This window comes from Carettochelys insculpta, chromosome 9 (assembly GCF_033958435.1).
Source record: "Carettochelys insculpta isolate YL-2023 chromosome 9, ASM3395843v1, whole genome shotgun sequence".
NCBI lineage: Eukaryota > Metazoa > Chordata > Testudines > Carettochelyidae > Carettochelys > Carettochelys insculpta.
The window spans coordinates 62,467,889-62,485,599 of NC_134145.1; the positions used below are offsets into that span (position 1 = coordinate 62,467,889).

Here is a 17,711-nt window from a genome sequence, read left to right on the forward strand (position 1 = left end):
CCCAAGCCACTTCTGGCTCCCCACTGATCACTCCTCTTCTGAGGGGAGCAACAAGGCCCTGCCCACCCCAGACCAGCTCCCACCACTGGGAGGGACCTCGGGAGCAAAGCCCAGCCTCAGCTCTATGCTCTGGCCAGCGCTACAGCCAAAGGGGCTGTTAAGGATCACGTGCAAATTATTTATAGGTGTGCAAGCTAGTCATTGACGCAAGAGGCTCCGAAGGTCACACTGGGAGCTGCAAAACCTTCGCAGGGGTTCCACAGACCCAACGAAGAGGTGTAACTGCTTGTGCACTCTTGTATCACACCGAGGCAGAGTCACAACTCCTAGCGTTGTCCCGCCTTAGCATGTCTGTCACTGCTGCCCTCTCTCCTCTGGGCTGGGCCTCAGAATTGCATTGTGCCGAGGTCCAACGCCTCAGGGAACTTGGGCTCAGTTCTTCAAAGGTATTTAGGCCCTTAACTCCCAGGAGTGAGGCCCTAAATCCCTTGAGGTTCTGGACTGTGAGTTCACCTTCTGACTTCCCCTTCGTGCGGAAAAGACTCCATGGACATACGGTTCCCAGGGTTTGCTAAACAGCCCAAACGCTCCCTGCCCTAAGCCACACTAACTGAGTAGCCTCGCTTCCAGAGTAACGGCAGCACACAGGTGGCCTTTCTGAACGGCCTTGTGTTTCAGAAACAGTCGGCTGGTTTGTTTAGCAGTCGGTGCGCACCCGGACCAAAACCGCTGGGAGCCGAGGTAGCGAGACGCTGGGTTGTGTTGAAAACAGTCTACGAGGTTTAATTTCTAGGGGAAGGTCATCTGAAACCCAGGCAGGTAGGCCATTCCCCTAGCCTAGACATGGGGCACAGCTCTGCTCTCTCAGCGGCTACCGCTGGCTCAATTAACAGCTGGGCAAAGGGTCCAAACAGGTATTTTAAAGGTCCCCATCCCTACATGCAAAAGGCTTGGGGCCTTCCCCATACCTTGGCCAGCCATTTGCAGGGAGCAAACCACAGCTAGCTGGTGGGATGGCGGCCTTTTAAATCCACCTGGGCACAAGCTGGGGGCGGGGAGGAGCCAAGGCCACCCTGCACACAGACAGAAAATGGAGTGGCATTGCCACCTTCCGCAACAGCTTCCCCGCCTGCCCATTTTTGTGATCCTTCCAGCACCCGGGGCACCATCCATTGCACCAGCAACTGCTGGGGGGCATCTGGAACCCCCCAGCAAGGAGGAACATTGGACCCAGGCTTTTGCTGCTGCCTGGGGGAGCAGGGGTGCAGAAGGAAGATGGGATTTAAGGCTCCCAGAGCTGCCTGGCTCTTGGTGCAGATGGTGGTCACCAGTGCGACTGACTTGCTGGGTGTGAGCTTGGGGCTGAGAGTGGGGTGGCGAGACCATGGGTCAAGGTGCAAGAGGAGAGGCTCTGAGCTCAGGGTGAGGCAGAAGGAGAGGACTGGGTGGAGGTCAGGGTGCAGAGAGGACAGTGCGGGCCTGGCTGGTGGGGAGAAGGAGAGGAGAGGCCCTAGATCGGGTGGGTGAAGGACGCGGTGCCGCAGGGTGCAGAGGCAGCATGCAGGGTTCAGGTCTGGTACAGGTAAGCAGCAGGGCAGAGCTGTGGGCTGTGTTCAGAGGCACAGCTTGGGACTGTGGGCAGGACAGGGAAGGGAGAGCTCTGGCCCCCTCCTTAGGAAGCTGCCATTGCACTCCCGACCGCCCTGCGCGCTTGCTCTGCACAGAGGCAGGGCAATGGGCAACATCTACAATGAACAGAACCAGAAACCTTGACCAAAGACTCCTGATCTTGGCGGGTGGAAGCCCAGATCTTCAGCTGCTGCTGAGTTCCAAGCTCTGTTCTCCTGACCTTCTGGAGACAAGCCAAAGACCATCCCTGGGTAACTTCTGCATCCAGCCCACAACTTGTGACTGACATAAGTCCAGAGTGCCCAAGCTGGGCCCATGATAAAGAAATCTCTCGACTGTGAATTGGATGTGACTGAGCTCTGGGCTTTCGGTGCACGCCCGTCCGACACCTCAGAATGGGACCAAGGGAACGATGAGGCACAATGCTACAGCAGAATTCCAACTCTGCTGATTATCAGCGGTAAACCCCTGCTGGCATCAGGATTTCAGCCGAAAGCACCTAAGGAGCATCGCTAGCTCATGCTGAAGTTCTGAATTATCCTTTCCCTTTATGCGGAGAGACCGCTCCTGACCAGAAGTGCTGCTGTGCACTAATGGTTTAACACCGCTGTGACTATGTTTGAGAGTTACATTTTTGGAAGGTATTAGCGGAATCAGTCTCATAAAGGTTGTAGGCTGAGGGAGCAGTTATGTGATTCACAGCTAATTATGCAATTAGGTTTGCTTGTCTAGGGTAAGCCTGCTACTCTGTAATGTACCCAATAAGAGAAGTACAGGCTGAATCTCTCTAGTCCAGCACCAACGGGACCTGACCGGTGCCGAATGAGAGAATTTGCAAGACCACAGGAGGTCAGTGTTGTCTAGGATGTTAGCAACACTTCCAGGGCTTCCTTGGCTCTGATAACACATTTCGGGGTTTGTTAAATTTGGCAAAGAGAAGACTGAGAGGGGATATAACAACAGTTCTCAAGTGCAGTAGACCCTCGATTTACACAAGGGTTAAGTTCCCACAACCCCTCGTACAACCCGAATTTCATGTAAATTGGGGAGGCTTTTTCCCCTGGCAGAACACATGTTCTGCAGCCAGGGAAGCAGCAGGAGCACCTGGGGCTCCTTTTTGAACAGTAAGTCCTGGGGTTGGGGGAGCATTCGGGGAGGGTTAAGCCTGGTGGTGGGCTGGGGCTATGGGAAGGGGGGTAGGGGGTTAAGCCTGAGGTGGGTTAGGGCTGTAGGGGGAGGCTGAAATGGAGTCATGCGTGGAGGGTTTGAACCAGGACCGTGAGTGTCTATGGCTGCCACTTCCCCGGGGCATGGCTGCAACAGGGGAAGCCGCTCACCTGGTGAGGGGTGAGCCGGAGCCATGAGCAGGTGGTAAGTGGGACTTAGGGGGTGAGCCAAGGTCGGCGGGGGGGAGCAGGATTTTGAGTTGCACCTGACTTGTGTTAATGAGAGCTAGATGCACCTCGAAATCACGCACATCGAGGGTTTACTGTACCTAAGAGATTGTTCTGAGGAGGGAGAAAAAATTATTTTCCTTAATCTCAGACAGTAGGACAAGAATGGGCTTAAACTGCAGCAAGGGAGGTTTAGGTTGGACATTAGGAAAATCTTCCTACCTGTCAGGGTGGTTAAACACTGGACTCAATCGTCGAGGGAGGTTGTGGAATCTCCGTCACAGGAGTTTTACGATGACCTCTTGAGGTCCCTTCCAGTTCCTGTACTGTCTGAGTCTATGAGTTTCTCACACTATAAATAGCATTGGGTGCTCTTTTAATATGGTGCTATAAAATTATGTTCATGTCTTTACCTTGTAAAGTCTGTTTACGTAAAAGAGGGTGCTTAGTAGTAGCCTGGCTCATTAAATTGGCAGAGAAAGATCCTGAAAAAGAAATGTTTTCCATTAGTATCTAATTCAAGGCCTCTGCTTTTAAGCCCCAGAGTCAGAAGTTTGTCAATGTATGTTTTTTATTTTTCTGAGTGTTATTTTCCCCCATGTTTCATTTTACCAGCAACTGTGCCAAAATCATAAATACGAAAAGCCAAAGCAAATGGTTTACAAGTGCAGCTTTACATGACCAACTACAGATGTAGTTTTGATCTCTGAATAATGTGTTTGTACCCCCAAAATAAATAAAAATACCAACCCAAACACCACAGTATCAATGAAACCTAGAATGTTTCCAATCCCCCTTTTTAACACCAGAAACATCCCAGTTGCATCTTCCCCAATCTAGGGCCTCATCTAAAGTCACTACACAACTTTTCGCTGATAGCAATGGGCTTTGGACCAGCCCTTTAATACGGGCTTTGCCACCCTAAAAAAGCTCCTTTCTCCCAAGCAAAGATTTTCCAAGACTCCTCTGACTTCCTGAGCTGCAGAAAGTTTGTGTGGGGGTGAACTGCTAGTGACAGTAGAATCAGAGACTACTAGAATTGGAAGGGACCTCAAGAGGTCATCAGGTCCTGTCCCCTGCCCTTACCTCAGGTCCAGTCACTATCTATATCATCCCTGTTAGACATTTCTCTAGCCTGTTTTTAACTATCTCCAATGCTGGAGATTCTATAACCGCCCCAGGCAATTCACTCCTGTAGTGTTGTGGTTGCTATCTCGGCCAGTGACATATGGACAAATGAGGCAGGCAGGAGCATACAGATCTGAAGCCTGAGCTTCTCCAGTTGAGCTAAAGAGCCAGTCTGCTGGGGCGGACCCTGTGACAGACTCCTCTCCTCTGTGGCTTTGGCACCAGGAGGACTGGTCATGCATGCTCAGCAGTTGGTGGCAACACCAATATTCCACACGGCTCCCAGAACATGTGACACACCCATGCTGTCTGCTCACTCACAATCCATTTCACATGCAAGGGCGAACGCCCAGACTTGATGCACAAATACATGAAAGTAACAATGGAAATTGAGGCTAGACTCTGCTCTTAAAGCAAAAATACCCTGGACATCAACAGATGCAAGCCCAGGATTCCAGTCCAGGGTCCGTGCTGTTTACAAATGGAAACCTGATTATCTGGAGCTGGTTCTTTGCATGTGGGCAAATTTCCCACCTAGAGCAAACTCTGAACCCATAATCACACCTATGTCCAGTGCAAACCTGATTCCAAGATGGACCCTCATGGCAGAGAAACAATGCCAGCTGACCGCTGCGTCCAATCAAAAGGGCACCCGGCTCAAATCTCAAAGGCTGGCAACGAATGGCTTGCAAATCATCTGCAGACCTAGCAGCATGCCGAGAAATCAGCTGGCAAATCATTTGTACTGGTCTGGACAACTGAAGGAAATCGGGCTCTTTTCACTGACAGAAAAAGAGGTGACCCTGGCCAAGCACACACACACACACTCTCTCTCTCTCCTGGGGCACTAACATCAGTGCTGCAGATTTCTGTGCCATTCAGGGCTTTTGCAAGAGGACGCTATGCTAAATGAAGAGGGCAAGGCCGTCCTTACCCAGGCGCAGAATACACCGCTGTGTAGGACACGCAAAAATTCAGAGCACCCTGGGTCTTAATGCCCACCCATCAGCCTCTTCTCATTCCCCTATGCCTGTGTCAGTCTGATCCTTCAGGGCAGAAGTCTTTAGTATTCAGTTTATACAGTCCTACCACAACGAGCTCCCTATTTTGATTAATAACTATAATAAACACAATTAATGAATTATTCCCCCTGATTCCTCTGCGACATTACCCAGGGATTAGTGTACTACATGGTAAGTCTTGCATTTAGGAGTGTAAGACAGCTTCAGTATTTGCAATTGTAAAGGCATCCCCTTCATGCTTTACCTTAGTGTATCATTTATAAAAGGTTTATAGAAAGGCAACAAATGGCAAATATATGTTTTAAGAAAAGGTTAATTAATTATTATAGAGGCTAACAAATCAGATGCTCCTAGCTCGGGCTGGGAAGAAAAGGTTTTCTTGCCCTGTGTGAATTTTTGACATTTTGAAAACTTTTCCACATCCACTGGAACAAAAGCCAAAAAGAAAAAAAAAACAGCCCCAAACTCGGAAACTTGCCTCAAATTCAAACCAACGGAAACTTTCTGTGTCAACTGTGGTCAAAAATGGGAGATTTTGACACAATCTTGGAACCTGATTTTAAACCAAACACTTTTCAAGTCGGATGCTTCACGAAGGCCGCTTTGTAAATTGGAGTTTTTTCAGTGAAAAACATTTAAAAAAAAAAAAAAATCCCTGACCCATCCTTATTAGAACCATCTGGAATGCTTTCTACTGATGTACTTATCCCTAGCTATAAACACACACTAGACCATCTAAGGCTCATGGATTAACCCCTTCTAAAATCTTTATGCATGAAATCTTAATCCCACAGCAAGCAGAGAGAAATGCTGTAGATACTAGAGAACTATCATTATTTATATTAAGTAACACGTCTTTAGAGCCACTGCCCTAAAGTATCCAAATCCCTCATTGCCATAATTTTGGTTTAATCAGCATCTAGACCCACAAGATGAAATCCTGCCCCCAATAAATTGAATGGCAAACCATCCATTGACTTCAACAGACCAAGATTTCACCCTGGCTCTGAAGTCCATGAGACCTTTGCCACTGATCTGTATGAAAGAAGATCTAGATGTAGACGAATAAAAACCCTATTTTACATTCAGAAACTCTTATTTAAGTACCCCTGAGTGGGATTGTGGATGTAACATTTAGGTGCTTGCCTCTGGAAATTGAGCCAACATAACTCACAAATCACCGACAGTGATAATTAATTACAGAATTCTATATTAGCTTAAAATCAGTAGAAGTTTCCAATATTAACGACTTTCTCCACATTCATTTCCTGCTAATAGTGCTAACGCTATACATGTTTAGGTTGTGACTCTGTTTGTGTGCATCTCTATGTAGAGCTCAGCTGGAATATATCCTCTAAGAAACTGTCACTCAGTCTGGCACATGCAGAAACCAAAATGAGAGGAGGATGAGTAGGGTTGGAAAACAGTTATTAAAAACATACAAGTGTTGGAAACCTCAGAACAGCTGAAAGAAGCTGAAAGGGTACAGAGATATTTGAGGTCCCTGCCTCTTCTCTACACTGTGTCACACCATTTGATTAATCTAGCTTGTAGGAAACTGATCTGCACACCCACCGTAACTCAGTCTCCCCTCCCTTGTATGCCATTCACTTCTGTATTTTTCACCTCTTCAAGATCCGATTCTGTTCCCACACAATTCAATGGCTAAATTCCCACAAATTTTAGTGGTTCAGGATTAACCCCTTAATACTGAGGTAACAACTACTTTAAATTAATGTATAATCTTACTGTCGAAGGGTTTTCTTTAAACTTCCAGTAAATAGCCATTAATAAAACGCAAGCCTGTAACAATCAGATCAAGTGGGTTTAGTCACAGGAAACTGGCTTTTCATTTGTATACCCTTCTGCGTATGTTCTGCATGGGGTTGGGAAATATTCTCCCAAGTCCTTATTCATGCAAAAGTCCCTGTCAACCAGGTACTCTCCGCTGGTGGGAATCAGCATTGCTCAGAGCATTTTGACAGAGCTACTGCAATCTGCCCCCCACTGCAAAACTGGTGATGTGACTGCACTGTGATGGCTTATTTCAATATCAGGGACTCATACACCTGCACATCCACTGTGTGATACATGCCGTCATGAGCCAGCAGTGCCCCTCTGCAATGTACACTGGTCGAATTGGACAGTCTCTGCAGCAAAGGATGAATGCACATCAATGCGACATCTAGAACTGGAATACACAAACCTGTAGGGGAACCTTTTAACCTCTCTGGACATTCTACAATAGATTTAAAAGCAGCCGTCCTTCTACAGAAGGGTTTTACTACAAGATTACAGGGGGGGGACAGTTGAATTGGAATTCATTCGCAAGTCTGACACTTTTAAATTAGGCCTTAACAGGGATCTCAATTATCTTGTGCATTGCAAGGGCAATCTCCCAATCTTTGATATGGGCTGGAATGACGCACATCCTACTTAACCAAGTTTGCTTCATCTATTAGTGCTGTTAGTGACAGATAACCTCCTTTTCTAACTCCGCCCCCCACAAATAAACCCTGGATTCTAATTGTTTACTCCAATAATCCGAGGAAGTGGGTTTTACCCATGAAAGCTCATTACAGAATAAATGTGCTTTAAGGTGCTACGGGACTGCTTGTTGTTTGTCTATGAAAGACATGTAAAGGCAGCAGGAGTGGGCCCCCTTTCTTACTCAGCGTTCAGAAGCCATGAAAAATATGCACATAGAGCTAAGGGTCTCAGCAGCCAAGCACCCAGCAACTTGGGCAGGTGCTTCTAGTGTGACATCTTTTCCCTTCACTGCCACAATAACACAGCACGTTCTGAAGGCCCGTTTTGATTTCTTTCGGAAACAGAAGACACACGAAACTGCTTTTGATCCCCCAAGGTACTCACAGTCACAGCTATATTTTTGCAAGTGGATTCATATGACGCACACATACCAAGTAAGGAGACCAACAAATAAAACAAAAAAACCCCAACAACCACTTCTTAATTTTTTCAGCTGAACCCTTCCTTTCATTCCCGCTTCAGAGAGTTCTGCCCTTGTTCCCTGAGCATTTGCAAACGATGCCAGGCTTTCACTCGCAAAAATGCTGCTTCAAACTTTACTTGTCACTGCAGTAATTAAAATCATGTCCTCTCCGCAGGACTTAAAGGGAAGTCACAGGAGCCGCGTTAGTGAAATACAAGATTTGTCCTAGAAACACTCTCCTTACTATCACGCCGAGAGAAGAACACTGCCAGTATACGTGGGTTTCATAATGGGATGAACGGGCGGCCTCCCACCAGGGCGCCTCTGCAAACACACTAACGAAACAACTCCGAGAACCTGAGACACCTCCCAGCTGTTACTGACTTCAGCAGCTGCAGGATTGGGCCCTGCTCTCCTTGTTTCCCAAGGGCCTGATCCAAACCCTGTTTAAAGCAGTAGGAGTCTTTCCATGGGGCTTTGGAGCAGGCCATGCTGCTGGGCCCAGGAGGGAGCCCCCATAATAAGAGGCAGCACCTGGTCCCTGGAGAAGCTGTGCATGGAATCACCCAGGGCACGGGAGCAGGCCAGGTCACCTCTGCTCACCTACCTTCAGTGGCAATGACAGGAAGCCGCTTATATTATCTGTTGAAACGCCGCCCCACCATGGCGGTAGTAGTAAGCTCCTGTCTCTTGGTACAGCCTGTACATGCCACCCTTTGGTGACTCACTAGGCACAGGCCTGACCCCGGGGAGCCCTGTAATCCCCTTGAGCCCTCTGCCAATTGGCACTGTGCGGGCCCTGTGTGGTGCGGTCTAGCGGGCAGGGAGGGAGGGCCCACGGGGGCTGTGTCTCTGGTTAAAGTAGCAGTTCCTGGAGCATTCCTGTCTGCTCTGCTGCTGGGGGACAAATCCCCCTGAGTGTGGAACCTCCCCCAGCCCTGCCTAGAGCATGAGAGAAGGACTGGAAGGGGAAATGCGACAAGCTGGACCATGCATACTAAAGGCCACAGCCTGTGGTCCCCCAGCCAACAGTGACACCAACAGCCACCCCGGGGTCTGGACAAGGTGGGGGTGGCGGCTCCGCACCCCCAGAATGGGCAGGTCCATGGGTGGAAGGGGCGGGGCCTAGGGCAATCAGACCTCAGCACTGCCTGGACCAGGGCGCCGGCCCCCCTTCCAGGCCTGCCGCAGCACTTCCAAGAGGCCCAGCTCTCTGGCCACTGACCCCTCTGCCCCTGCCCCAGCGGTGGGCCTGCCTGTGGGACTCAAGAGACAGCTGAAGACTTCAGGAGCAAGACCCCCACTTGGGGTGAGCAAGAAAGTGCCTGGCTCATCCCTCCCACCCCCCAGCCCTGCAGAGAGGAAGTGCTGAGGGGCCCGGCTGGGATGCTTTAGGCCCAGCTCCATTCCCGGGGGGAAGCTCAGCTGAGTCACCCAGAACGAATCTGGACCCTGACCTCCATGGGCCTGCGTTGCCCTATTCATCTGGGAGGCCTCAGGTGCCAGGGGCTGCCCGGGGGCTGCCTCAGGGGGCCTAGTGAGGCGGAACACACGGAAGCCTGGGCGGCTGGGAAGTTTGCACGGCAGTCCCAGGCTTCTCAAGCTACCTAGGGGGCCTGGGGAAAGCGTTGCAGCGTCCTCCCCCGCAGGGGGCCGCGGCTACAGGGTGAACCTCTCTGATCTGGAACGCTCCCATCCGGCAACATCCCGAATGCGGCAGGCGGGCCCCTAGGTAGCCGGAGCGCCGCTGAGCCACGGCCTGGCCAAGTGGGTCCCATGAAGTCTGCGCGCAGCCCGCAGCGCCCTGCTGCTGTTTGGCTGTAATTGACCCCTCGCGGCTTTAAGAGCTCCCGCGTTCCCGGGAAGCCCCGCAGGCTCTGCCGCCCCGGCCGAGCGGCTCTCAGCTGCTCCGCCGGGTGCCCCAGCGCTCGCGGCCGCCTCTGCAGACCCGGAGCAGCGGGGCTGCCCCCGTGCAAGAGCCCAGCCAGCCGCGCGAGGGCTGCCGAAGCGGCTGGACGGTATCGCCCAGCGGGTCTCCAGGGCGCGGGGCAGCGCGGTTCAGCCGCGAGCAATGACCGCCCGGTCGGGCAGAGCCCCAGGGCAGGACCAGCCGCGCCGGGGCTCCCCTCTGGCCAGCGCAGCGGGCCCGATCCGGGTGCGAAGGCGGAGCCCGGCGCGCCGGACGATGCGCTCCCCGCCCCGCTCCCGCGGCTGCCCGGCTCCGCGCACTCACTTCTCGTAGTCCCGCTTGCAGTAGAGCTGCTTGTCCCGGTAGAAGCAGGTGGTCTCCAGCGGCTCCCCGCAGCAGGCGCAGCGCACGCAGCCTTCGTGCCACAAGCGGCCGCTGAGGCTCAGCAGGAAGCGGTCGGCGATGACCCGCTGGCAGCCCTCGCACACCGACCTGGGGCTGCCGGCTCCCCCTGCCAGCGAGCAAACGCAGCGGGCTGAGCCGGGGCCGGGCCGCTCCCATCCCGCCGCCGCCGCCGCCTTCCCCCTTGGCAGCCCGAACCCCGGGGCCCCCCGCAGGGCCACGCGCGCGAGAACCCCCGGGGCCCCAGATCCCTCCGGAGCGCGGCGCGCGGGCAGCCGCCGGCCCGCTGGTGCCACAACGAAATCTGCAGGAGAACTAACCCAACCGGCCGGCAGCCGCCGGGACCGGCCCGGGGACGGGCCGGGCGTCCGCCCCCGAGGCGCACCTGGGGCTGCGCAGCTGGGCCGGGCTCCCCGGGCGGAGCGCGCGCCGGGCGCCCTCGCCGCGGCCCCGCTGGGGTGGGGTGGCCGGTTCGGGGCGCGGAAAGCGGCGTCGGAGGAGCGGAACCGCCGGGGTCAAACGAGCCCGAGAGGAACCCGCGGGTGCCCCGGGCCCGGAGCAGAGTGAGCCCCCGCCAGAGCGCGGGCGGCGCGGCCGGGGGGACCGGGGAAGGGAAGGAAGACGGGGCAAACGAAGGGAGGGCCGGAGGAAAAGGCAGCGGGCGGTGCGTGGCCCCTCCGCCTGCTGAGCCGCTCGCTGTGCAGGCGCCGGGGCTGGGGCGCGAGGGCTCGGCTGCCGGGAGGAGAGGGGACGGGGCGGCGGGTTCCGATCCCCAGCCCGGCGCTCCACACGCGCTCCCCGGCGGCGGGACAAGGCCGAGTTCAGCCCCACGCGAGGGGCCCGCGCTGCGCCTCTCCCGTTCCACTGGCAACGGGGGCGGCCGCTCCGGGCTCCGGCTGAGCCGCTCGGTTCGCCCCTGGGCGGAGCGGGGACAAGCCCCGGGCGGGGTGTCCCTGGGGGGCGCCCGCACCTCGGGCCGCAACTCACCCCGCGCGCTGCGCAGCGGCTCGTCCATCTGCTGCCCGTCCGGCATGGGGCGGCCGCGGCTCGGGGGCTCGGCCCGGCTGCCGGCCCCAAGCAACCCCGGAGAGGAGGCGCGGGGGAGCCGGGCCCGGGCAGCCGGGGCCGCTGCCGGCTGAGATGCTGCGCGGGGCTCTTCCCACCGCCTCCCCCGCTGGCTCCACCCCGGCCGGCCCCGGCCCCGGCCCCTTCGCCAGGCGCGCAGCCGCCGCCCCCCGCTCCTGGGGAGCCCCGCAGGCCCCGCCCCCGCGCACCTGGCCGGCCGAGAGGCCAGAGCCGGGATCGGGCCCCGCTGCTCCCCGGCCGGGCTGCGCCCCCCGAGCCGGCCGCTCTGCCGCGGGCTGCGGGCCCCGGGGGGCTGCAGGTGCGCGGGTGGCGGCCCAGCGCTGCACGGGGAAGGAGGGCGCCCGGCTGCGCAATGCCCGGGCCGGGCCGGGCCGGGCCGCCGTGGAAGCGCCCAGGGACTCGGCCGCGGTGCGGGAGTGCGGAGCCCCGCTGCTTCCCCGCGGGCCGGCCGCGGCCCCTCTCGGGCAGGGAGCGGCTCGTTCCAGGGCCGGCCGCGTCTGCCTTTCCCCGGCCCCCTGCGCCCCGCGCGCTTCCCAGTGCCAGGCCCGCGCTCGGAAACCCGGCCGGGCCCGCGGGGACGCCCGCCCCTGGGTCTCACGCAGCAGAACCCACCGGCGCCCCCGGCGCGGGCTGCGGGGCTGGGGCGAGGCGGGCGCCGGCTGCTCCCAGGCGCCGAGCCCCGCGCGGTACCTCTCAGCGGCGCGCCCTCGAGCGCTCCCCTCTCGGCAGAGCCCGGGCAGAGTCCAGCTCCGCCGGAGCAGCCTGCAGCCGTCCCCGGGAGCGCGGGCCGCCGCGCGCCAGTTTGGCCCCGGCAAAGGCCATTTTCCCGGGTCTGCAAAACTGCAGCGAGTCGCACAAGGCTCTTGGTTTGAACAAGGGCGGGGGGGGGGGTGTCGGCAACGCCAGAGAGCCCCAGCTGGACACGGTCGCAGGTGGAACGTTCCCGTGTTTCACCTTCCCTTGTATTGTCGACAGAGGCATCAGCGAGCGGCGCCCCGGCCCCAGGGGCGGTTTCGCGTTGCTCGGGAGGGGATGGGGCGCCGGACCCCTGCGTCTGTATTTCCCTGGGCCGGGGGTTGCTTTTTTTTAATTGGTTTTTAGCTTCACATTGGGGCTTCCCCCCTCAAACTCCCCGCCTGGAGCAGGAACCCCCTTCCGGCCCGGCCCGGCCCGGCCCGGCCCAGACCCCCTTGCCCTGAGGAGTTTAAAAGCCAACCCAACAAGGCAGCCGACGGGGCTGAGGAGGAAGGCGGCGCCGGGAGGCGACAGGACTCGCCCCCGTTCTCCTGGCGGGGCTGAAAGGAGAACTTAGGGCGCCGGGATATTCCCGCAGCCCCGTTACCTCCCCCCCGAGTTTCGCACAGAAGAACGAGGGGGCGCAACAATCCCTCCCGCTGGCGAGCAGGGCCGGCTTCTGGCTTCCGCTCGTGCGGCGGGGGAGGCCGAGGTCGGGTACCGGGAGAAAACGCTTTCCCCGAAAGGGCGGCGAAGCGCTGGGATGCGGCCGGTGCTGAGCGCGCTGCTGGAATCTCCATCCCTAGAGGCTCTGAAGTCCCGCCTTGACCAAGCCCTGGCTGGGAGGATTTGGCTGCGGTTGGTCCTGCCTTGGGCAGGGAGCTGGACGGGATGACGCCTGAGGTCCCCTCCAGCCCCAGGATGCTCTGAATAATTCGATACTGGCCGCGGCAGTAACCACGGGCGTCCCTGCTGGAGGCGGGCTCGGACCCACTGCAACGCTTCGGGCCAGCTAACACCGGTCCACTTAACACAGGGGCTTCTGGGCGCAGCTGAACGGCCCCGCTTCTGCAGCCTGGCGGCTGAGATGAGCCCGCGCTCCCTTCTCCCATGCAACTTTCCTTCTCAACCAGCATCCTCAGCACCAACAGCGAGGAGTCCGGTGCCACCTTACAGACTACCGGCTTTTTGGCAGCAAAAGCTTTCGTGGGCAAAGACCCCTCCAGGCTCATGCTCCACAGGACTGCTCATTGGTTTTGCCGATAAAAGACTAACACAGCCCCCGCCCGACTTATCCTCAACACTCTCTCAGTTTTCCTTAACTCTGCATTAGTGGGGGGGGGGTCTTTCTTGGACGCACGAAAGTAGAGCTGAGCCCCCAGCTATCCTGTGGCAAGCTGGAGCTAAACTCTATGGCCAGACCTCTCGATTCAGCCTCATTCTTGTTCGGCAGACTGGAAATCCAGTGGCACGTCTAGATGCAGAAACAGAGGTTGATTCAGCTATGAAAATTAATACTACACGGCGGGTATGTTCCTTGGGGTTCAGCGGGATATTGCATTAAGCTGATACTGCGCCCCCCACTCCCCACACAACATTTTGCAATTTTTAGTGTGCTGCAGAGGCCGGTGTTGAAAATCCAAAAGTAGAGCTGCTCTCAAAGGGAAGCTGGAGGATGTGGTGGTTGTATAAGGGACCAGCTGAGGTTTTGGCACTTGATTCGGGGAAGCGTGGCAGGGTAGATGTGCCTGCTAAAATAAACAGCAGACAAAAGTTAATTAGGGCAGTTTCAGAGTTCACAGCCCTTTGATATGAATGGGGTAATTCAGCTCTCTCGCCGCCCTTTCTGGCTGACTGAAGACTCAGGCAGAAACAGGGTTGTGTTAGCTATAGAGGGGACGGTTGAAAAGTGGACTTTCCAAATACTCTGCACAGGACAACTGTTTGGACAGCACCAGAAAGTCCCACATTTTTCAGGGGTTATATTCACATATTCTGATCTTGCAGCCAGAAGTGGCCAAAGGATTCGTCCTTTGACACCAAATCCCAGCTTTCAGGATGGTGGTGGTGGGGAACACCTTCCCTTTCTCAGAAAGTGGGGGGGACCCCAAATCAAATCAAAGCAAAACCTGTTACACGTTTCCAAACATGAACTCTTCTCCGGATGCATTGACTTCATCTGGTGATTGGACAACAATGCATCTTTCTCTCTCTCTCTCTCTCCCCCCCCTCCCTCAGCCAGGATGCAGAGTCTAATCAACATTTTGGGGGGTACAGAGCAAACACATAACCTGGGCCCTCAACTTTATCCCACATGGACAAGTTAACGAATGAAAAATCTCTCTTTTAGTTCTGAGATGGCATAGACCAGTCTGATCACTTCCCAACTTTCCCATTCTGGCCTCGTTCAGGGTACAAATGACCTAACTCAAGCGAGCATTTCCCGCAAGTTCACATTCAACAGGCCAAAGAAGGTGACGAAGAAGCATCCCCCTGCCAGAAGAGATGGTTCGGAGTTTTTGATGAACCCCAGCTTTCTACTGCAGTCATTGGCAAGGCCCTGGGTGGTGGGTGGAGTTTCCACTTGGGGAGGCAGTAACTCCCCTACCCAGCCCCACCCCTTCCCTCTATCTCCATTCTTTTTTCCCTCCTCCTCCTCGCACACCCTGCCTGCGTCTACCCTATCGAGTACTTTCGGGAAATCAGGCCCTCTTCCGAAAGAGCCAGCGGAGAGCCCACGCACGAAATGTGGTCTTTTGAACTCCTTCCGAAAGGACACGGCGCTTCTTCTGGAGGCCCCTTCCTCTCCCCCCCGAGGAAGAGTGCCTTTTCCTACGAGATTCTTTTGGAAAAAAGCACGTGAAGATGCTCCAGGAGCCCTGTGTCTGAAAGAGCGGCCCTCCTGCTGCCAGATTTCTCAGTCCCTGGCCCGTTCTTTCGGAAGAGCAGGGGCTGTGCAGATGCTGTCTATCGAGAGAGCAGATTGCTCTTGTGATCTGCTTTTTTGCCTGTGGACGTGCTCTTTCCAAGGGAGGTCTTCCAGAAGATCAGCTTCCGAAAGATACCTGTAGCATAGAGGCAGCCTCTGAGCGGCTGTATCGACTCTGCCCCTGCCTTTCAAAAGGGACGTGTAAATGCAGCAGATAGAAAATGCTAATGAGGTGCTCATATGAATATTCAGTGTTTCATTTGCATAATGATGGCCACTCACCACGTCAAAAGTGCGCTTTTGAAATAGCCGTGTAGACGGGGCTCCTTTGAAAGAACGCTCTGTTTCCCAAAGCTCCCTTCCTCCAGACAAGACTTAGGAAGAAGGGGGCTTTTGAAGGGAGCCCTGTATACACGGCTCCTTCACATTTCAAAAGCGGCACTCTCGATACAGCGAGTGGCCGCTATTATGCAAGTGAGGCGCTGAATATTAGTATCAGCACCTCATTAGCATTTTTGATCTGCTGCATTTACATGCCCCTTCTGAAAGGGAGGGGCACTGTAGATGCAGCCAGCGTGTCTACACAGCAACATTGTTGCAGAATAGCTTCTTCTGGAGTTATTATTCCGAAATAAGCTATTCCAGAGTAATGCACCTATGCTACAGGAAAGCCGCAGAATAAGCAAAACTTAGTCCGAAAGCACGTCTACACACCACAGAGCCTATTTCGGAGTAGTGCCCCTAGAAACACTGCTTCCAGGGCTCTAATCCGAAATACCATGTCTACACAGCGGAACAAACCCTTCCATAGTAGAACAAGGCAGCAGAAATGTAGCACTTCAAAGACTAACAAAATGATTTATTCGGTGATGAGCTTTCGTGGGTCTGTCCCACAAAAGCTCATCACCGAATAAATCATTTTGTTAGTCTTTAAAGTGCTACATTTCTGCTGCTTTGTTTCGTTGGAGAACAGACTAACCCAGCTCCCTCTCTGGTATGGTTCCATAACAGCTTCTTTGGAAATAGCCCCATTCCCTGTCTCCAGAGCCCCTATTCTGAAAGCTCTGTTTCTGAGCAGGCGCTAGTCCTCGTACGATGAGGTTTACCAAATTTGAAATAAGCCCTCTGCTATTTTGCAAGTATCTCAAAATCGCGGTTGTGCCGTGTAAATGCTCACCAAGGGATTTCAGAGCGACTTTGCTGTGTAGACCTCTCCCGTGTCCTCGCTCGCTGTGTGCTTGTCCCCTCCCCGCCAAACCCCTGAATCCATGCAAATTAGTTTTCGAAAAAAGAAAGAAAAAAGCCCTCTGCTTTTCTACAATTTCTTTCTCAGTGTAACGGACCTTGTTTTGTAGTATGTGCTGGGCAGGAGGAAGGTACCTAATTAAAAGCACTAAATTGGGGAACAATAAATCAGTACTGCATGTTATAGGTCTTCATATACCCTCCTGCTTGCAAGCATCCTGATCTCTCGCACAAGCCCCATTTAAAGCTAATTCAGCAACCTCTGTCCTGTCTTCACACAGTAACACAAGGCATCACCACCAGCTCCCATTTACCCCTACAGGAAGGCTAGCCCTAGCCCTGCCCTTCCACCTGAGGCGACACACCTTTCAGGAGCATTGACGCAAGCCCCCCTCCTCCTTGCCAGGCAACCAGTAATTCTGTTGGCCCCCGCATTTATTTTGGTGCATGTGCCTACTGAATGCAAACCCTACCAGAACTCCCAGGAAAGGAAGAATTAACATGGTGTCACCTCCACATAGGGAGAAAAATCTTATAATACCAGCTACCAGAGTAACAGGACATAGCTAAAGACTGCATTGTAATGGGCACCCCCAGCTGTCATACTGTAGTAAAGTTGTACCTCCAGCAGACACCTAACATGACATCAGGCAGCATTGCCTAGTACACAGAGCACTGGCCAGGGACAAGAAACCCTGGGGGCTACTTCTGATTCTGCTGCTAGCCTGTTGGATGACCTTGAACAAGTCACATCACCACTGCATGCCTCAGTTTCCCCAACTGTCACTTGGGGGAGGAGAATACAGACGCCTTTTGTAAAGTTCTTTGAGATCGATGGATAAGAAAGACCTAGATTATGTTACTACTGACATATCGTTTTGCAGGGAATTCCCCTGATTTTATTTTAAAAGAAAAATAATATTTCTCTTTAAAAATATCAAAACACAACAAAATAAAACCATGATCGTAAACAGCCCCCATTAAAATTCATAAACAACCAGCCATTGCAGGGCAGGGGGTGGGAGCCCTCATGTACAACAGGAGGAGGGAGAGGGAGAAAGGGAATATAATAGATCCAGACCCTGCATGCTTCCCTATGGCCAAGGAAAAGAGGGGAGGAGTCTCAGCTGGCGCAGACCAGCACCACTCTGTTGGTATCAACGGAGCTATGGCAACGGCCAGAGAAAACGGGGGTGGGATTTGGTGGTCCCTGTAAGCCGAGTGTTCAGGTGGCCACCCAAGAGAAATTTGGGTGCTGTCCAGCTGGTTTGCAGAGCTC

The 17,711-nt window shown here is 54.5% G+C and overlaps 1 protein-coding gene across 1 annotated transcript in view; it reads right to left on the reverse strand.

The window, feature by feature from the left end:
• LMX1A (LIM homeobox transcription factor 1 alpha) overlaps window positions 1–11,470 on the reverse strand; it is an 84,701-nt gene extending 73,231 nt beyond the window's left edge. The window contains exons 1-3 of the mRNA XM_075003324.1: window positions 11,269–11,470; window positions 10,945–11,169; window positions 10,360–10,741 (exon numbers count right to left, since the gene is read on the reverse strand). Coding sequence (XP_074859425.1) covers window positions 10,360–10,741; window positions 10,945–11,169; window positions 11,269–11,470 — 809 coding nt within the window. The remainder of the gene's footprint in view (window positions 1–10,359; window positions 10,742–10,944; window positions 11,170–11,268) is intronic.
• Between the last annotated feature and the right edge of the window lie 6,241 nt (window positions 11,471–17,711).